At 35.2% G+C, this 18,756-nt stretch overlaps 1 protein-coding gene across 1 annotated transcript; it reads left to right on the plus strand.

Annotated features, from left to right (window-relative positions):
* The first annotated feature begins 12,650 nt into the window (after positions 1-12,650).
* LOC142612554 (sugar transport protein 5) lies at positions 12,651-18,756 on the plus strand. The gene is made up of 4 exons (XM_075784641.1): positions 12,651-12,971; positions 16,326-16,645; positions 17,213-17,842; positions 18,096-18,756. Exons 1-4 carry the CDS (start codon positions 12,836-12,838, stop codon positions 18,540-18,542), a joined length of 1,533 nt encoding a protein of 510 aa, XP_075640756.1. The 5' UTR covers positions 12,651-12,835; the 3' UTR covers positions 18,543-18,756.

Here is an 18,756-nt window from a genome sequence, read left to right on the forward strand (position 1 = left end):
TCACTGTGAGCCCCAATTGGTCAAATAAATTCTTGAACTTGGAACTCTTCTGTAAGGTGGTAATTGCTACAGCAAGCATGGTTGTACTCTCTTCTTCATCCTCCCCTGGATTTACACAAATTATAACTACTGCTACACCTTTCCCTTTGTGGTTTGGGAGTGGGTTTCTCTGAACTTCTGGCTGGGATAGCTCCAAAGTCCCTTCCTTTCCTTGATTTTGCGGTGTATCAATCTGTAGAGCGCCCAACATTCTGCGATAGGATATTGCATGTAATTATGCAAGCGGCAAAAGCGAGGGTCTCTGGAGACTTGATTAGGCTTAAATACTCCGTCTGCTATCCATTTGTCTAGGAGCAAATCTAGCTCATTTGGGGTGCATGGTAGTGGCGGAGGGGTATCGTATTCCCCTCCGTCAACTTTCCTCTTTCTTTCGCCGATGGATACTGCTACAGCTTGTGGGGCGTTCCTTTTGTCGAAACTTTGCCTCACTGACTGAATAGTCTTCCTAGCTTTCTGTAACAATTGCACAAACTGGGAGATTTGCAAATTTTCCAAGACGGCTATATACTCCCTGATCATATTCATCATACACATTTCCCCCAACATCTTTTATTCACAATGGTCATAGCAGTCAAGCACTATGTCCTTAAATCTTTTGATGTATTCCATTAGATCCTCGCCATTTCTTTGCTTGGTTACTTGCAAGGTTGCAAGCGTTACTATTTCCTCTCCATGGAAGTATTTAGTACAAAATATGTCTACCATGTCATCCCAAATTGGAATTGATCCTGGTTTTAAACCAATGTACTGGGTGTACGCACGGTCACATAGTGACTTAGAAAACTCCCGAAGATATAATTCCTCATCTGCCGCATAAGGGCCAAGAGTATCAATAAATTTACTCACTTGCTCAACAACACTTCCTTTCTTGCCATCATACTGTGTGAAAATTCGTGGTCCATACCTCTTGGGGTTTGCTGAGTATTCTTAGTGGGTAGGGAGGTCTCTGTGCATAGAATCTCTCCTTAGGTGCTCTAACCCTCTCTTGCTCTAGGAGAGCTGCTACTTCAACCATAGTAATGTAACGTTGTCCCGCATTCTATGGAGCACCTCCAACTAGTGTTTCCTCTTTGTCTACTATATGCTTCGGGTCATGCTGGCTCCCTTTCCCCTTCGTCTTGTCTGTTTTCAGCTGGCGAATCTCTTCCATTTGCTACTACGAGTGTTGCAATGATTGCAACACCTCAACGAAAATGTTGGCATTGTCAGTGGGGATTCTTGGCTGTGGTTGGGCTTCAGCCCCCATGCTGTTGATACCTTCCGCCTGGTTAGGCTATTGTTGGTAAGACATTGTCAGCTTAGACTCTGCCTGCGAGGGCACGACACTCATGTTTCGTGTTGGCATGCACCTAGTGGTTCTAGCTCATCCTCACTCTTTTGGGTGGTATGTCATCCTAGCAGGACATTTTCCCTAAAAGAGTTTGAGCGGGAACCCCAGAATTGTCTTTCCTCTTCTCCACCGCTAGACCATACCCCTTCTTACCTTTGACCTATGACCCACTACCCCTGTGTTGGCTGGGTATAGGTTGGTAGTGCCTAGGCTTTGCGCGTGCTCCTCTTCCGTGTACATCAAAAGCTTGTTTGCTGCTCATGCGTTTGCCATGGTCTGGAGGTTCATCTAGGCATTCTACCGCTCATCCTTGACCTCTTATGGCGTGAACTGTCTTTTAATTTTCCATTCTTTATTGATTTGCTCCTTTCAAGGGTTGGGCCTTGCTTGATTATGGGTTCTCCCCTCTTGAGCCCATTCTTTACTCCTTCTGTAATCTTGTTGTCATTCTTGCCATACCACTCTGTCATTCCTGTTGTGGTGTTATTTGACCCGTGCTCGCTGAGTCTCTTTTGGGTTTGTTGCACATTCTTCTCCTAATTGGTTTCAATGACCCAGTATGATCATTGGATTCATACTCATGCTATTGGGCTTCCTGGACCCATTACATTGTTTTTGGACTCCTTATTAAGCATCCTCGGCTCATTTCTAACTCTACATTCCCATGAGTTTTTACTAACTCCTTTTGGGCTTCCCTAGCCCAATTATTATATCCTTCACCCTTGGGGTTTATGGGCTTTTCATAAATCCCCCTACTTTCTTACTTCATTACTTCGGGTCTGTTATGACCTATTCTCACTTTTCTACATCACATAATGTCCATGGGTTTACTGCTTCTTCCTTTGGTCTCCCGTTGGCCCATTTGCTTTTCCAAGGCCTATTTGTTTACTTTATGGGCCTAAGACTTATCATTCCTGCCATTCGAGCTTGATGAGTTTCTTTCTCTCTCTCAATCCATTAACTCTCCTCCTGCCCGTATAGTTGGGCTTCTTCCTACTGCCGGGCTTTCCCAAAATGAGCATCAACAACTTTTAAGTAAAAATTTGATATGACACTCTTTTTATTGAATGGTGTAAAATATGAACTTTACACTTCATCCTTACCAAATTCGAACTTTTTATAATTTAGTATTTTTTATTTCTATTTTCTCTTTTACTTTTCTCTTTAAACAAGGATTTTAAAAGAACATAATTGTGTCTTTGGATAAGGTATTTGGATATGAATTCAATGAGGAGGTTGTGTTGTCAATGATTAACAAAGTGGAACAAATAAAAAACCTTTGTGCAGCGCATCACCATGCTCCTTATTGCATGCACTAGGGATTGTATAACTGTTTGCTCTTAGTGGTTTGACATGCCACTTAATCGAGCTCCTAGCCCTTTGGATTTCCTTTCCTTTGCCCCTTTTGGGTCTACTTTTAAAGCTATTGTGATTCAACTTTTGTGATGGTGAAGACAGGAAGGAGATGAAATTCGAATGGGGTAAAAACTCTTACACACGCTGTGAAAAAAAACACTAACCTCTCACATGTTCACTTAGAATGGTTAGCCAAAACTCGGGGGCACAAATTCCAAACCAAATCATGTGTAAATATATGGAATTATCCCATTGCTTCAAAAGGGACATAGAATGGGTGTAATTTGATATTTTAAAATTATATGTAATTGATGTAATTAAGAAAGTACCAAAGTATAACTTTAGAGTTCAGATAAATAGAATAATAGAAAATAATACTTATGGTTGATTCTGATTAATCTGTAAAAGATCCATAGCCAACCTCAAAAAAAATTGGAAATTATGTTTTGTTGTTATTGTTGTGCAGAATGCCTTAAGGGACAAAAATTAGGTCGAGTGCATTGGAACATTGGAACCAAGTTCATGTTTTTAAACTTTTTATTAGGACATGTTGTGCAAAAAAAAAAAGTAACTCATTTTGATAGATTATAGAGACACATTCAACCAATATACTGTAGCCTACATTCTTATTTTCTTATTGAGTTTAGCCTAGTATACTGACTCAATCACTAAATCTATATCTATACGTGTGGTATTAAAAATGTCATAAAATTGTCTATTAACAAGTATCTTAAAAAAAGTATTCATGTTTAGCAAAAAAAAAATCTTAAAAGTATTCATTAACAAAACTTCTTAGTAAGGGTGCTAATTTACGCATATACAGCTGGTTTTGATTTGTCATGGGCCCTCTAGTTCATATTGAAAATCTAGCCCACTTCCAAAGTACTGTCACTGTGAACTTTGTAACCATATCCCAAATATTTTTATCCATGCTGTGCCACTACAAATTTGGATCGCAGTTGCGACCAATTTTCGTTGCAATTTTCTTGCGAGAGACAAAAGTAGTCCCTACTCTCCATGGAGTCAATGAATGGAGTGTGGTGGGGCGGCATTGGTATTAGCGTCGTCTTGTCTAGGAGTAGCCATATGCAAAATATCTATGAGATCATGCTTGAGTCATTGTGACTACGAATCTTTAACAAGTGAGAAATGTTAGAACACTCACAGTAATGGTGTTAAATAGTTATATTGCTATTTTTAGCACTATCAATTATAAAAGTGAAGCCGCAGTAGTGGAGTTATAGCAAAAAAATTTGACTTCTCAACTATAGTGCACATCTAAAGATAAATGTGCATTGTAACTCAAAGGTAAAAAAAAAAAATTTATTTTGTGTTCACATTGATAGAATTTTTTTTCTTTCTCCTCCTTCCCCATTTCTACCTGTTGCTCCTCTATCCCCCCAGTCGGTCCTCACACTCTTCATTTCTTCTCGTTGCAAGCTTCAATTCCTCCACTTGTCGCCGACCCAAGCCCCTGCCCAGCACCGATCTTTCTCTCCGTTGTTTTTTGTCTCTAGATCGAATCCAAGCTCAAATGATCTAATGATTTTCGGTTTTAGTTGTTCTGGTAAGTTTTGTTGTGACAACGCGACGACGGGGGGTTAGCCATGGTGGGTTAACCCTCTCTCTCTCTCTCTCTAGCCCTCTCTAGATTGAATCCAAGCTTTATTGATCTGATGATTTTCAGTTTTTGCTGGGCTTTGGTTGATATGGTGGGTTTAGGTTGTGATTTGGTTTTTGGGGTTTGATTTGGGATGAGATTATGGGTGGTGATGGTAGTGGCAGTGGGTGTGGGCGGTGGTGGCTGGTGGCATTGAGTGTGGGCAGTGGTGGTGGGTTTCTAATGGTGGGTGGTGGCTTGAGTTTGTAATTGGTGATTTTGATTTTGTTTATGATTGGTGATGGTGGTGGTAGTGGAGGATGTTTAGCTGTGCTGGTGTTTTTTTTTTTTTGTGTGGATGTTTATTATTATTATTTTAATGAGTTATTTGTATTATTTTAATCAAATAGCTAAAAATATAGCTTCATTACTATAGGGGTGTGAATAGGTAAAATAGATAAAGTGACTTTTGTAGGTGCCAAATAGCTATATTTTTTGCTCCACTGCTGTGGATGCTCTTAACGCCACAACAAATTTTATAATTTTTGTCATAATTTATAACTTACGAATTTTGAATAGTAGATATATGGACTCCGTGGACCCACTAATTTTTCTTGCAGTTGTAGCAAAAGCATGGACCCACTAATTTTTATGCCAGTTTAGCAAAAGTTGTGAAACTTTTTGTCATTTATTATTATTATTATTATTATTATTATTATTATTATTATTATTTTATACAATATATAATTTATACTCTAACCTAATCTAAGTGTATATGTGTGTGAAACTCTCTCCTAGAAACTTGAACCTCGGCCCTTACCCTCCACATCCCACAAACATTTATACTTGTAGAGTGACCACCGCACCAAGGGAGAGTGGTGGTATTATTCTAATCTAAGTGTATATGTGTGTGAAGCTCCCTCCTAGAGACTTAAACTTTGGCCCTTACCCTTCATATCCCACAAGCATTTATACTTGTAGAGTGACCACCGCATCAAAGGAGAGTGGTGGTATTATTCTAATCTAAATGTATATGTGTGTGAAGCTCCCTCTTAGAGACTTGAACTCCGGCCCTTGCCCTCCACACCCCACAAGCATTTATACTTGTAGAGTGACCACTACACCAAGGGAGAGCGATGGTATTATTATTATTATTATTATCTGCGGTGAAAGACTGATGATTGTCCCCACTCCCCACTCGAAAGAAATTGTTGTTGGATTAATAAGAACTCAAACTCTAGGATACAACAAAGTCATCAACCGCAAGTCTATAAGCTTGAAATTTCATTTTAAAGAATTTCTTACTAAAACATGTATTTTCTTTATATTTCAAGCCATTTATTTATAAAAATGAAGAGCTACTTCGCTTCATTTGAGTTGACTATTTTTATTTATTAATAATGTTATTTTTCTTAATAATTATAACCGTTCTAAAAACAACATATTTTCAAAAATAGTTAAAATTATATTTGAAAATAAATTCTATGAGTTATGATTTAGTGTACCTTTGGGATTGGTTAAAAAATCAGTTTTTTTTTTTTTACTATTTAGTTTATTTTTGCTACCATTCATCGGTCTCATTGCACTTTTTGTACTATTCATAGGTCCCACTGTATTATTTCAGCTACTTTTTAGCTTTATTTACTGTACATTCAGCAAAAAGTTTTCAGTTTAAGCTAAATAAGTTGTTCACAAACAGACACTTAATACAGTAAGATCCATTAATAGTACTAAAAAGTATAATGAGACCCATGAATAGTAGCAAAAAAAAACTGAATAATAAAAAAAAAAACTGGTTTTTTAAGCCAATACCAAATGTACACTTAGTGCGTCAGGTGTCTCATCTCTTTTTAATAAAATAAAAAACCATTGTTCAATCTTGATCACACAAGTAGGAATGGCAACGGGTCGGGTTCGGGCCGGGTTTTTGCATACCCGGACCCGACCCGCGGGCCAAGACCCAAAACCCGGATCCGACCCGAATAATAATCGGGTTTTTTTCTCGGGGCCCAGACTCGCCCCGCCGGGCCCCGCGGGCCCCACGGGGCCCGTTTAACTTATTGGGCCCAAATTTGGCCCAACCAAAAAAAAAAAATTTTGAAGCCCATTAAATTTATTATACACAAAAGAACCTAAAGTTCACGTTTCTCAGGGTGACCCAACTCAAACCTATCTGTCTTCCATCAATCTCACGTGTTACCCATTAATTTCCCAATCCAAAAACCAAACTCATCCAAAACAATTACAATTACAATTCAATCAGAAACTCTCCCACCCCACTATACAAAGAACAATCACAACAATTTGAAGCATGGGATTCTGATAAAAAAAGAAAATCACTACTTTACCTCTGAAAGAATCAATCAAATTTACATCACAATCAAGCTTTTTTTTTTTTTTTTTCCTCGGGCTGGTCTTGATTTGATTCAACGCCACGGGTACACAAAAACCGTGATGCGAGGCGAGGCCGCGACTTCGAGGCTGCGAGGCGAGGCCGCGAAGGCTGCGGGCTGAGGCGAGGCGAGACAGTGAGGCGAGACTGCGAGGCGAGGCGAGGCGAGGCGAGGCAAGGCGAGAGGGCTGTTTGCTAAGGCGAGGCCGCGAGGCGAGAGGGCTGTGTGCTGAGGCAAGAGGGCGGCTGGCGAGAGGGCAGGGCTGAGTGTGAGAGAGGCGGCTAGCTGAGTGTGTGTGTGCAGTGACAGTGAGTAGAGAGTAGAGACTAGGGTTTCAATACAAAATCAGAAAAAAAAAATATATATATATATATAAGGGGTATTTTAGTAATGTAATATACCGGGTATTTATCTGGGTCGGGTTCCGAGTCGGGTCTGGATTTTTTTATAAAACCCGGACCCGCTTCGGGTTTTTTTTTTTAAATCCATACCCGACCCTATTCTTTATCGGACCGGGTAAAACCCGGCCCATTAGGGTCGGGCTAGAGTGGGTATCTGCAGGTCGGATTTAAATTGCCATCCCTACACACAAGCGCCACATTTTACTACTCCATGCACATATATATGTTCAAAAGCCACATGTCCATGGCCCTCTTAATTATTTTATTTATAAAGTTGAAATTTCATTTTAAGTGAATTTCTCACTAAAACATGTATCTTTACTATATTTCAAGCTTTTTTTTTTTTTATATAGAAATGAAGAACTACAACACTTCATTTGAGTTGACAATTTTTATTTATTAATAATGTACTTTTTCTTAATAAATTATAACCGTTCTAAAAACAATATATTTTAAAAAATAGTTAAAATTATGATTTAGTGCGTCAGGCGCCTCATCTCTTTTTAATAAAGTCAGACACCTCATCTCTTTTTAATAAAATAAAAAATCATCGTTCAATCTTGATCACACAAGTGCCACATTTCACTACTCCATGCACATGTATGTGTTCAAAAGCCACATGTCCATTGACTCCCTTAATTATTTTGTTTGTTGATGTTTGCATTACATTATATACCCACCAAAAAGATCTGTAAAATTTCAATGTGGAACAAGCCTGAAAACCCACTGATAGAATCTAGAATGGCAATATTTGTTGGCATTGGAATCTTAACAAGTACTTGTATCCTTGGTCATTTTTGAAGAAAGAGCCAAGCCTGAAGTTGTTGAAGGTGTGCAATATGGGAAAGCTCGCTCGAGCGAAACCCTTAACTCACTCAAGTGAATCATTTAAACATACTCAAAGTTTGCCTCAACATTGCTTGAGCAAAATGGCCCATGAGATCGATCTAGACATTGGACACTGGGGCCATGGCCCAAGGCCCCCAAATCTTGGGGGCAATAAATGATTATTTAATTTTAAAAAAATTGTGGGTTGTATTGTATTTTTCCACTATTAGAGCACTCGCATAAGATATGTTAAATGCTAAATGTTTAGTATTTAGCACACCAAACGCTAAAAAACCACCTAATAAGATGTGTCAAATGCCAAAATTTTTTTGCCACATGCTACAATACAATTCTAATACTAGCAATGTTAGGAGATAAGTTGTATAAATATTTGTTCTTTTTTTATTCAAACTTTATCTCTTTTCATGATTGTTGGAGTTAATTAATAATAATTAAATTTTCTCTCTCTTAATATCTTCAGTGGCACCGTTGTTACAACAACAAAAAAAGAATTAAAAAGAATAAAAAAAGAATATTTAACTAAAATGATAAAAAAGAATATATAATAGCGTATTGCAAAATAATATGTTAAAATAAATAAAATAATTTTTTAACTCATCGAAATATCATTTTTTTAGAAAGCCTAATGCTAATGCTCGTAAGAAGGTCAACAAATTGAGTGGTGCTAGAGGGATTGTAAATTTACTACATATATGCATGTCTTACAAATTGATGTTTCACAAAGTAACTGAAATACGAGTTCAAATCTTCTGTCACACTTTTTCTGCTCCACTTTATACTCCACCAATTAAAACTTACTACGTGTTTACCTAATTAATTAAATACTATCATTATTGACTTATTAATGCTACCGTTATTAATTAATAGTAGTATTTAATTAATTAGGTAAACACGTGGCAAATTTTTATTGGTGGAGTATAAAGTGGAGTAGAAAGAGTGGGATAGAAGATTTGAACTACTGAAATACTCATTTATTAATATCGTGTTGAAATGCCACTAACCACATTTATTACCACGTCAATTTATAATAAAATTCATAATAGTTTTTGCTTTCTCCCCAAATTATGGATTAATAGAACTCCAACCCAATCACATTAAGTGAATTAATCATATAAAAATAAGAGTAATAAATATTTAAATAAAAAGTTAAAATATTGAACATTAAATAGATATTAATTAAGTGATATATTATATAGATAGGAAAAGACTTATTTTTAATTATTGGATACTCTCGGAATACCATAAATGCATGCTCCTCCTTCTCACATAATTGTGGATTCCGCTAATTAAATTCATGGTGGGACCCACAATTCATGTGAGGGGGGAGGAGTACGCATTTATTTTATTCCCGGAGTATTCAATAATTTTTCTTTTTTGAGAGAGGGAGAGAGAGTCTCGTTTGAAGTTGATATAGAGTTGACCTGCATGGTGTACAAAACAAACAATCTTCTAATAATAATCTTATTGTTTTCGCAGGGATGTGTACAAAGCAAATGTACGAAAAAAATATTGTTATGTCCCATGTTGTCGTAGTATGCCGTGTCCGTGATGATTGGGATTACACTTCATGAAGCAAATGACTACTAAATTCATGATGAGATCTACAATTTATGTGAGAGAGGGGAGTACGCGTTTATTTTACTTTCGGCGTATTCAATAATTTTTCTTTTTTGAGAGAGGGAGAGAGAGTCTCATTTGAAGTTGTCAATTTAGGTATTAAATGATATAGAGTTGACCTGCATGGTGTACAAAACAAATAATCTTCAAATAATCTAATAATAATCTTATTGTTTTTGCAAGGATTTGTACAAAACAAATATACGAAAAAAATATTGTTATGTCCCATGATGATTGGGATTACACTTCGTGAAGCAAATGGCTACTAAATTCTAATACGACTTTCGCATATAAATACTGTAGTAGATAACAGTCTCACTCTCACCTCACTGGTCGCCAGAATTTGAGTTAGGAGATTAGAGGGGAAGGTGCACGTTCTCTTCATGACTAACTACCAGTCCATCACCTGCCTCCTTTTTCTATTAATTGATAATTTTAGCTGCCATTCTCATGTCAATGATAATGATCATATGAGAGAGAAAGACACATCAAAATTTTGCTCCCAATTTTTTTTTTTTTTTTTTGTTTCTTAATCCCTATTTATGAGGGAATATTATGTGAATAGTTTAGTCATTAATAAGGGTAATATTATATTCATACATATACGGAAGAGAATGTGACGGTTTTTTTTTTTTCATAATTAATACAGAAGACTTTTGACACAATAAATGAAAATAAATTCATAGTTATTGCATAGACTTCAAATAAATTAAATGACAATATAACTTCATAGTTCTTGACATCTTGTATAGAGTCTATAGATTTCAAAATAATTAAAATAAATTCATAGTTATAGTATAGACTTAATCTAGGAACATAACATTGCATTCCAATTAGCTCAACTGGTAAAGTCTTTTGAGAGCTGAATAAGAAATATGGAGTTCAATCATCGCCTACACCAAAAACTGATTGTTGTCTTGGTCTGATGATAAAGAGTTATTATCAGGAGTGGACGCCATAAATTGAAAATTCTCTATTAAAAAAAAAAAAAAAAAAACTAGGAACACAACAAATTTCATAACGACTTCATAAGATTTTCAAAATTAACCTACAAATTTACACATAGGCCATTAAAAAAATTAAGGGTAAATTATGTATTTGGTCCCTATACACCATATTTTAATTTGGTCTCTAACTTTCAATTTTGTTTGGTCTTTAACATTTCAGTGTCGTGTTAATTTAGTTTCTGCTATTATCTCTTGGATGGGAAGTATTGACGTGACTAACAACTAATTTAATAATGTTAAGCAAATTTGTGTCATCGGCAGGTCATTGATGAAGATAGGTGTGAAGCTTGCAGTATGGGGGAAGAAACTAGTGGTCATGTTTTTTGGGAGTGTGGGAGAGCCCAGGAAGTGTGGGGTTTAACGGGTATTGCGTTTGAAACTCAAGGAGTTCGATATCGGGAATTTATGGACTTGGTTTGGTACTTGCTTTTTGTCCAACACAATGGAGATGATTTTTATGGTAGCTTGGTGCATGTGGTATAACATAAATGCAGTCAGACATAGGAGTGCTCGTCAATCGACACCAATGGTGATGAAAAAAGTTCGAACCATGCTTGCTGAATTTTAGGTTGCAAACCACGTTATTGCCTAGCTGAGGATAGATATGAATGATTCATGGTCACTATTGACATTTCCAAACTACAAGGTAAACGTGAATGTATCAGTTCTTACTCAAATTCAGGGGTGTGAGGTTGGGGTGGTAATCCGTGACCATGAAGGAAGGGTTACAACAACATTGATTAAGAAGCTCTTTCAACCTTTGGGTCTGCCGGAGATTGAGGCCAAAGCTATAGAAATGGGGGTGTCTTTTGCGTAGGATATTGGTACATGGGATGTGGTAATTGAGAGTGATTCCAAGGTAGTGACTGATACTTTACTGGGTTTATATGCTTTTCCTATGGTTGTCTCCAATATTCTGACAGATATAGCTCTCAAGTTTCAAGATTTTCGATTAGTTCAAGTCTCACATGTGAAGCGACAAGGCAATAAACCTGCTTATCTTTTGGCAAAACATGCCAGAAAAATGGATAAAATTGATGGTTATGTAACATGGATAGAGGAAAATTCATTTATGATTGAGTCAATTGTTACTCATAATGTACTATATTTATCATTTTCTTAATAAAGTTACAAGTTTCTCATTAAAAAAAAAAAAACTTTAATAGTTTTAGCTTGTTTGGCAAAAAAAAAAGAGTTATTAACTTATAATAGGTGATGGGAAAATAAAATTGAAAACTTGCTTTTGTTATTCTATATTTCATTTTTGTATTGGATCCTCCTTCTCCCCAATCAGTTTAGCTAGCTTAACCCAAATAACAACTATTCAATTCAAAAACTTAACAAAAACAATAAAAATATTCACAATAATAATTGTATTTTAGCAAAAAAACTATTTTACCACTAAAGAACAAAAAAATCACGTGTTATTAGAAAAACTAAAGCTAAATTTTTTGTAACTACAGTAAACTGATATAAATGTCAGTTGACTATAGCAAGTTGTTAAAAATAAAATACAATATTTTATTAAGATTATATCCATTCTTTCAATTATAAAACTCAAAGTCTCTCTCTTCCTCATTATTTTAATGAGTTATTTATATTATTTTAAATGAAGTGATTAAAAATATAGAACATTTGATATTGAGTGTATTGTAAAGTGAGGTGTTAAAGTTAAAATTTTTAGCACCACCACTGTGAATGCTCTAACTTAAAAAAAAAAAAAAATCATATTCAACTTAGTATTTTTTTTTAAAATTATTTGTTTTTATTTTTATCTTTGTTAGAAGATGATTGCATCTTAATGTATTTAAAAATAATAATTTTATGTATTTATAATTTTTTTAATACTATATGAATGTGTATTTAGATTTTTTTTTCTTTATATTCCAACCTCTTAACTTAAAATCTTAAATCCGTACATGCCAACAACGATGATTAACTTTAATAGTTTTTTTTTTTTTTTTTTTTTCAGCAAAAAAAAAAAAAAAACTTTAACGAGTGCCCATTTATTTATTTTTCATCGTTATAATGAAGTTCGGGCTGTTAAGAGAGTCACAGCAGTGGTAAGAGTTACACAACGACTTTAGTTTTTTATTGGCTATAAATTGGTCCTTACTCCTTACAAATAAACCGGGATCTTGTACTCAAACGCTCTATCACTTTGAGTACTGTAAGTTCTGTTTGTATCCCGAGAATTAAGAGGAAGAAAGAGAAGGGACCAAATGGCGCCTGTGGGAGGTTTCGCCGTTATCGGAGCTGGCAGCGATTTCAAAGGCAAGATCACTGTGTCAGTGTTAATCACCTGCATCGTTGCTGCCTCCAGTGGCCTCATATTTGGATATGACATCGGTATTTCGGGTACGTTTTCTCACAGATCATAATTTGAGCGTTCATATATGCATGGTGGTGAATTCTGTTTTTTCGATTTGTACTTGTTTTGTCTTGAAAGGTTGTACTTAGAGGCGATAGTATTTGCTTTTTAGCTCTGGTAATCTTTTAAAAATACCGAAGACAAGAAGTAGTGTTTTTTTTTTTTTTTTTTTGGCTGAACAAGATTATCATTTATCAGAACAAACCAAGAGAAAGAAAACAGAGACAGCATTAAATTAACAATTTAACGAGAAGTACAAGATAAACTTCTCCCATGTTCATGTGATGTAATTAATTTGTTACTTTGTTAAGTAGACTTCACATGTGTGGGTTCATCTATATGTGAGAAGCAAGTTTCACGCATGAGAGATTTAGCTATCTGTGCTGTCAGAAAGTCACAGATACCAAACTACGGAATTTACTTGTCTTTAACTCTTAATACAGAAAATAATGAACGGCCAATAAAAGCTGGTTTTTTTTTTTTGTTTTTTTATTTTATTTTTTTTGGGGCTAAGTTCTCAATAAAAGCTTGCCTAACGGAGTGATTATTGTGCCTCATCAGGAAATGATGAAACTTAATTGAACTAGAATCCAGAATCACACCTCATCTGCTTTGTTTTTCTTCGGGTTTGTCTTTGCTTTTCTTTTTTGGTTGTTGTCATTGCTAGTGTACCTAATTAAATAATAACTAAAAATACCAATGCCGTAAGTCCTTCACCCAATGTGATAGCCTAGAAAAGAACTTCAATACTTCCCATCAAGTTTTCCTTTGTCCTTGAGATTTTTTTTTAATCACAAATTTTATTCCCATTTGCCAAACCCCTTTTTGCCAAGACTCACTCTTTAACTCAAATTTCGCCGCTACTCATTTGATCTTCAATTGATCAAACTACAAATTTAAGCCCTTTTTTCCATTGAACTACCCATTCTCAAAATTAATAATTAAAATTTTGTGCAAGGAAGTTGGTCTGGTGCTCAAGTTCACACTTTGGGCCTAATTTGCAAGAATGAAAGCAGGATGCATGGAATATAAGGGTCCATCTCCTATGTGAGAGCCTGAAAAATTGCTTTGGGATTATCTAAGTTTTTTCCTAAATTATTAGGAGTTAGGAGAGAGACAACGGGGAAAATGATGAGACATAGAATAAGTGAAAGTAATGATTGATTGCATAGAAAAGAAAAGAAGGCACGTTAAACTCATCATTTCCCTTGAAAGTTTTATTCTCTTGCCCTCTATGGATTTTGGGTACGTTTGGAAATAATTTATTTAGCTGAAACTGAATTTCTTTTGTTGAAAGTGTTAAAAAAAAGTTAAAAGTTAGCTGAATAGTTTAATGAAACTTATGAATAGTATCAAAAATTGCAATAGAACCTATAAATAGTATCAAAACGAAACTAAAAACTCAAATAAGCTTAAGCTTGTAGCTCATCCCAAACAAGCTCTTTATCTCTATAGGCTTATGTTGGAGGGGGGGGGGGGGGGGTTGTAAAATATTAAATGGAGCTCAAGACTCAAAAAAAAAAAAAAAAAAAAAATTAGAGAGAGAGAACAAAGGGGTCTGCGACACTAGATACCTTTCTTATTATTATTATTTTTTTTCTTGGGACTTTCCGGTTTGATATACATGTGGTGGTAAGTGGTACTGGTAACACAGCATGAAGCTTTGAAAGCAAAGGTCAAATAGGAATATAGGAGGAACTTTATGTTTAACAATTAGAGAAGTAATTTCATTATCACTTTTTTTTTTTTTGGGTTTGTTCTAAACTTATTAAGGATTGATTTTTCAAAATTGGAGGGACTAACTCTAAAATCTTCACAGTATGTCATCATAAACAATGATGTTTACAACTACTTTTTGGTTTATATGGAATTATGGATGGTGTTCAACTTGTTGGTGTAACAAATGTGTATTTGATAACGACCTCTCAATATCATTCAATCTAAATTAATGCCTTGAAAATTCAAAGATCAATGGCTCAAGAATCAAGATCCCTAAATATCTCTCAAGCAACAAGTTTTCTTTAGATTGGAGCTTCCTTGAACATAGTTGGGTTAAAGTTAATACCATTGGAAATTGTTGAGGCAAGATTTGAGTGGTTGGGGTTGGGATTGGTGGTCTTTTGCGAAATTACAAGAGTTTAATGAAAAGAAATCGCATTTGGTATGGATCATTAATTTATTAAACACACTTATTTGCTATAAAATTGACTTCTAGAATTTTTGTAATATTTAAAGTAACGCAATTGAGCACTCTATTGGATTTTTTTTTTTTTCCTTTTTATTTTATGGAAAATGATCACATGGGCATCATGTCATGTGAACCAAAACATGTGTACACTGTGTATGGTAAGTCATTCCTATCTAACACATATGTATTATTTTCTGTTCAAGATTTTTTTAAAAACGTTTTAAAAATATAACATAAAAAATGAAAATGAAACAAATGTAAGTTGACACATGCCTATGTACTATTACGAATTTTAATGAAAATTTTGGGAAAAAAAGAACCACTATAAAATGTAAGTTATCTTTTTTATTAAAAAATATTTATTATATTCCAATTTAACAGCATGATAATGTATTTTTACATAATTTTATAAAATATTAATAAAAATCAATAAAGCCTTTAATATATTTAGTGTTTGTGTGTGTGTGTGTGTATATATATATATATAATATTCAATTTCTAGTTGTGTTTTCTAGCAAATAACAAATGGATAAAGGGGATGGTGTTTAATGTATTAATTTATCCACTTAGTCAAAAAAATTATTATTACCTGATATTAAAATAATTTATTTTTTTAATCTAAAATCTAATATGTACGTACATATTATATATGATAATAAGATTATAATGGATGGTTTTTTAAAAATATTTTAATAAAATAAGAAAATATAGATGTTTAATATAAATTGTAAAAAATGAAACTAAAAATATGGATTGATAGTTTTAATGTTGAATATATGACACATATGAGTAAAATAAATAATTATTATATGACTGATAGGTACAATCAAGTTGAATTATTTTTATTCTCAAAAAAAAAAAAATTGAATTATTTTTGACACATAGTATGGAAACATTAAATACATGTTTTATAATTTTAATTATAGAAAATATGAATTGTTAGAGTAATTTTATTTCCCGTGATAAATCTTTTTTATTTATTCAGGAAACGATAGCGGTTGCTATCATATATATATATATATGAATTACTAGTGTGCTGTCCTATTATATCCTTCATAAACTGTGATGAAAATGAGCATGCATGAAATCACACTACTAAATTCTGGTTTTAGCTGAAATTAACCATTTTCCTGGGATTGTCATTAATTTTCAGGGGGTGTAACAACAATGGTACCATTTCTTCAAAAATTCTTCCCTTCAATACTGAGAAAAGCAGCAGAGGCCAAAACAAATATGTATTGCGTGTATGATAGCCAGGTTTTAACATCATTCACATCTTCGCTATACATAGCAGGGTTAGCAGCATCACTTGTAGCTAGCCGGCTCGCAGCAACATTGGGCCGCAAAAATACCATGGTGCTAGGTGGCTGCACCTTCCTTGTAGGTGCTGCCATCAATGGTGGGGCAGCCAATATTGCTATGCTCATCTTGGGTCGTATCTTGCTCGGATTTGGGGTTGGTTTCACTAACCAGGTAAGTGATGTAGGTTTAGGCATTTGTACCATGTTTAATCTTGACTCACATTAATTGTGTAGACCCTTAAAATGTAAATGGATCATGTCATCTATCATCATCACTATATCCCTCATTAGATACTATATAATATGTACAATTTAGGACTATGTTACATTTTACAAAACAACCTCTCTCACTCCTTGTATCTGCCTAGGATACATTTCTACTCATAGTAGAAAAGGAGCCAGAAAGGCCCTTGTCAAATTTGTTTTGATTTAGGGATGTAATTATGGAAATTCTTTGAACATTATAGCTAATAATTTGGACCCTTACAAATACAATTAATCATGAATTTGTGAGGTTGAAGGAACAGTATATGTGGTCCGCACATCCAATTGAACAAAAATTAAAAGTTGGTTACTTCACAAGACTTTTTGGCCATAGTTAAAGCTCATTGGATAGTTAGCTCACTAGACTTTTGGATATTTGAGCAGATGTATCGCCCTGTAGGCCTGGACTTAAAAGTAATGTGTAGTTTTGTGATGGTTTCAACCATATTGACATTTTTTCTAATGCTACATACAGGCAACTCCTGTGTACCTCTCAGAGGTGGCACCACCTAGATGGCGAGGTGCATTCAATACAGGTTTCCAATTCTTCATAGGAATTGGGGTGGTTGCAGCCAATTGCATAAACTATGGCACTGCTAAGCACAGTTGGGGTTGGCGCCTCTCCCTTGGCCTTGCGATTGTACCCGCTGCTATAATGACAATAGGTGCACTTCTCATATCTGACACACCTAGCAGCCTAGTGGAACGTGGCAAGCTTGCACAAGCTAAGAAATCGCTTGCTAAAGTCCGAGGCAAAGGCACTGATGTGGAACCTGAACTGGCTGATCTTATTAAGTCATGTGAGATTGCTAAAGCTGCTAATCAAGAACCATTCGTGACCATATTTGAGAGACAATACCGGCCTCACCTTGTGATGGCAGTTGCAATACCATTTTTTCAGCAAGTCACTGGGATTAATATAATTGCATTCTATGCACCAGTTCTTTTCCAATCGGTTGGTTTTGGTAGTGACTCGGCCTTAATAGCATCCATTATACTAGGGGTGGTCAACTTGGGATCAATCCTTGTGTCTACATTCGTGGTTGATCGGTATGGTCGAAGATTTCTTTTCATTCTGGGTGGGATTCAAATGTTCGTCTGCCAGGTATGCATCAATTCTAGTTATTTGGTTGTGCAACATGGGGGTTTTAAGTTACTAACATTTGCTAAGGCAGTAATGCACCACAAAATTTGGTTCTGCAACATGGAAATAATTAGGTTCTTTGCTTCTTGGCCAAGCCATTGACTTGTTAATTCTAGTAACATGCATTTTATTGAGCTAAATGCCTATAATTAAAATTTAAAATTAGCCCAGTCTACTGATTCTCAGTCACTATATGTGTGGAATATTTGTGAAGGTCGCGGTGGCTTGTGTTCTAGAAGCTACAACAGGTGTTTCTGGCACCAAGCACATTTCAAAGAGCTACGCTATATTAGTACTCGTGCTAATGTGCATCTATGCAGCTGGATTTGGTTGGTCATGGGGTCCTCTAAGCTGGCTCATTCCAAGTGAAATATTTCCTATGAAAATACGGCCCACAGGTCAAAGCATAAGTGTTGCTGTCAATTTGGCAACCACTTTTGTGTTATCCCAAACATTTTTAACCATGCTATGCCACTTCAAATTTGGTACTTTCCTGTTCTATGCCGGTTGGATTGCAGTTATGACCATTTTTGTTACATTTTTCTTGCCGGAGACAAAAGGAATCCCTTTGGATTCAATGTATACAGTGTGGGAGCAGCATTGGTATTGGTGTCGGTTTGTCCAAAAGCAGCCTAGCCAAAATTTATATGATGGGAATTGATTTGCACATTCCTTACCGAAGATCGCCCCTGTATATCATTCATTCCACATTTTAAATATAGACATCATGTATGAAATTATGGCTCTTTAATGGGTGGAGAAATCCTGACTTGGCATCAAACAAATGCCTATCTTTAGATGTGCACTACTGTTTACAACAATAAAATAGTTTGATGATATATTGCAAATTATGCCTTTTGAGGCGGTGTTGGTAC

The sequence above is a fragment of the Castanea sativa genome, chromosome 10 (assembly GCF_040712315.1).
Source record: "Castanea sativa cultivar Marrone di Chiusa Pesio chromosome 10, ASM4071231v1".
NCBI lineage: Eukaryota > Viridiplantae > Streptophyta > Magnoliopsida > Fagales > Fagaceae > Castanea > Castanea sativa.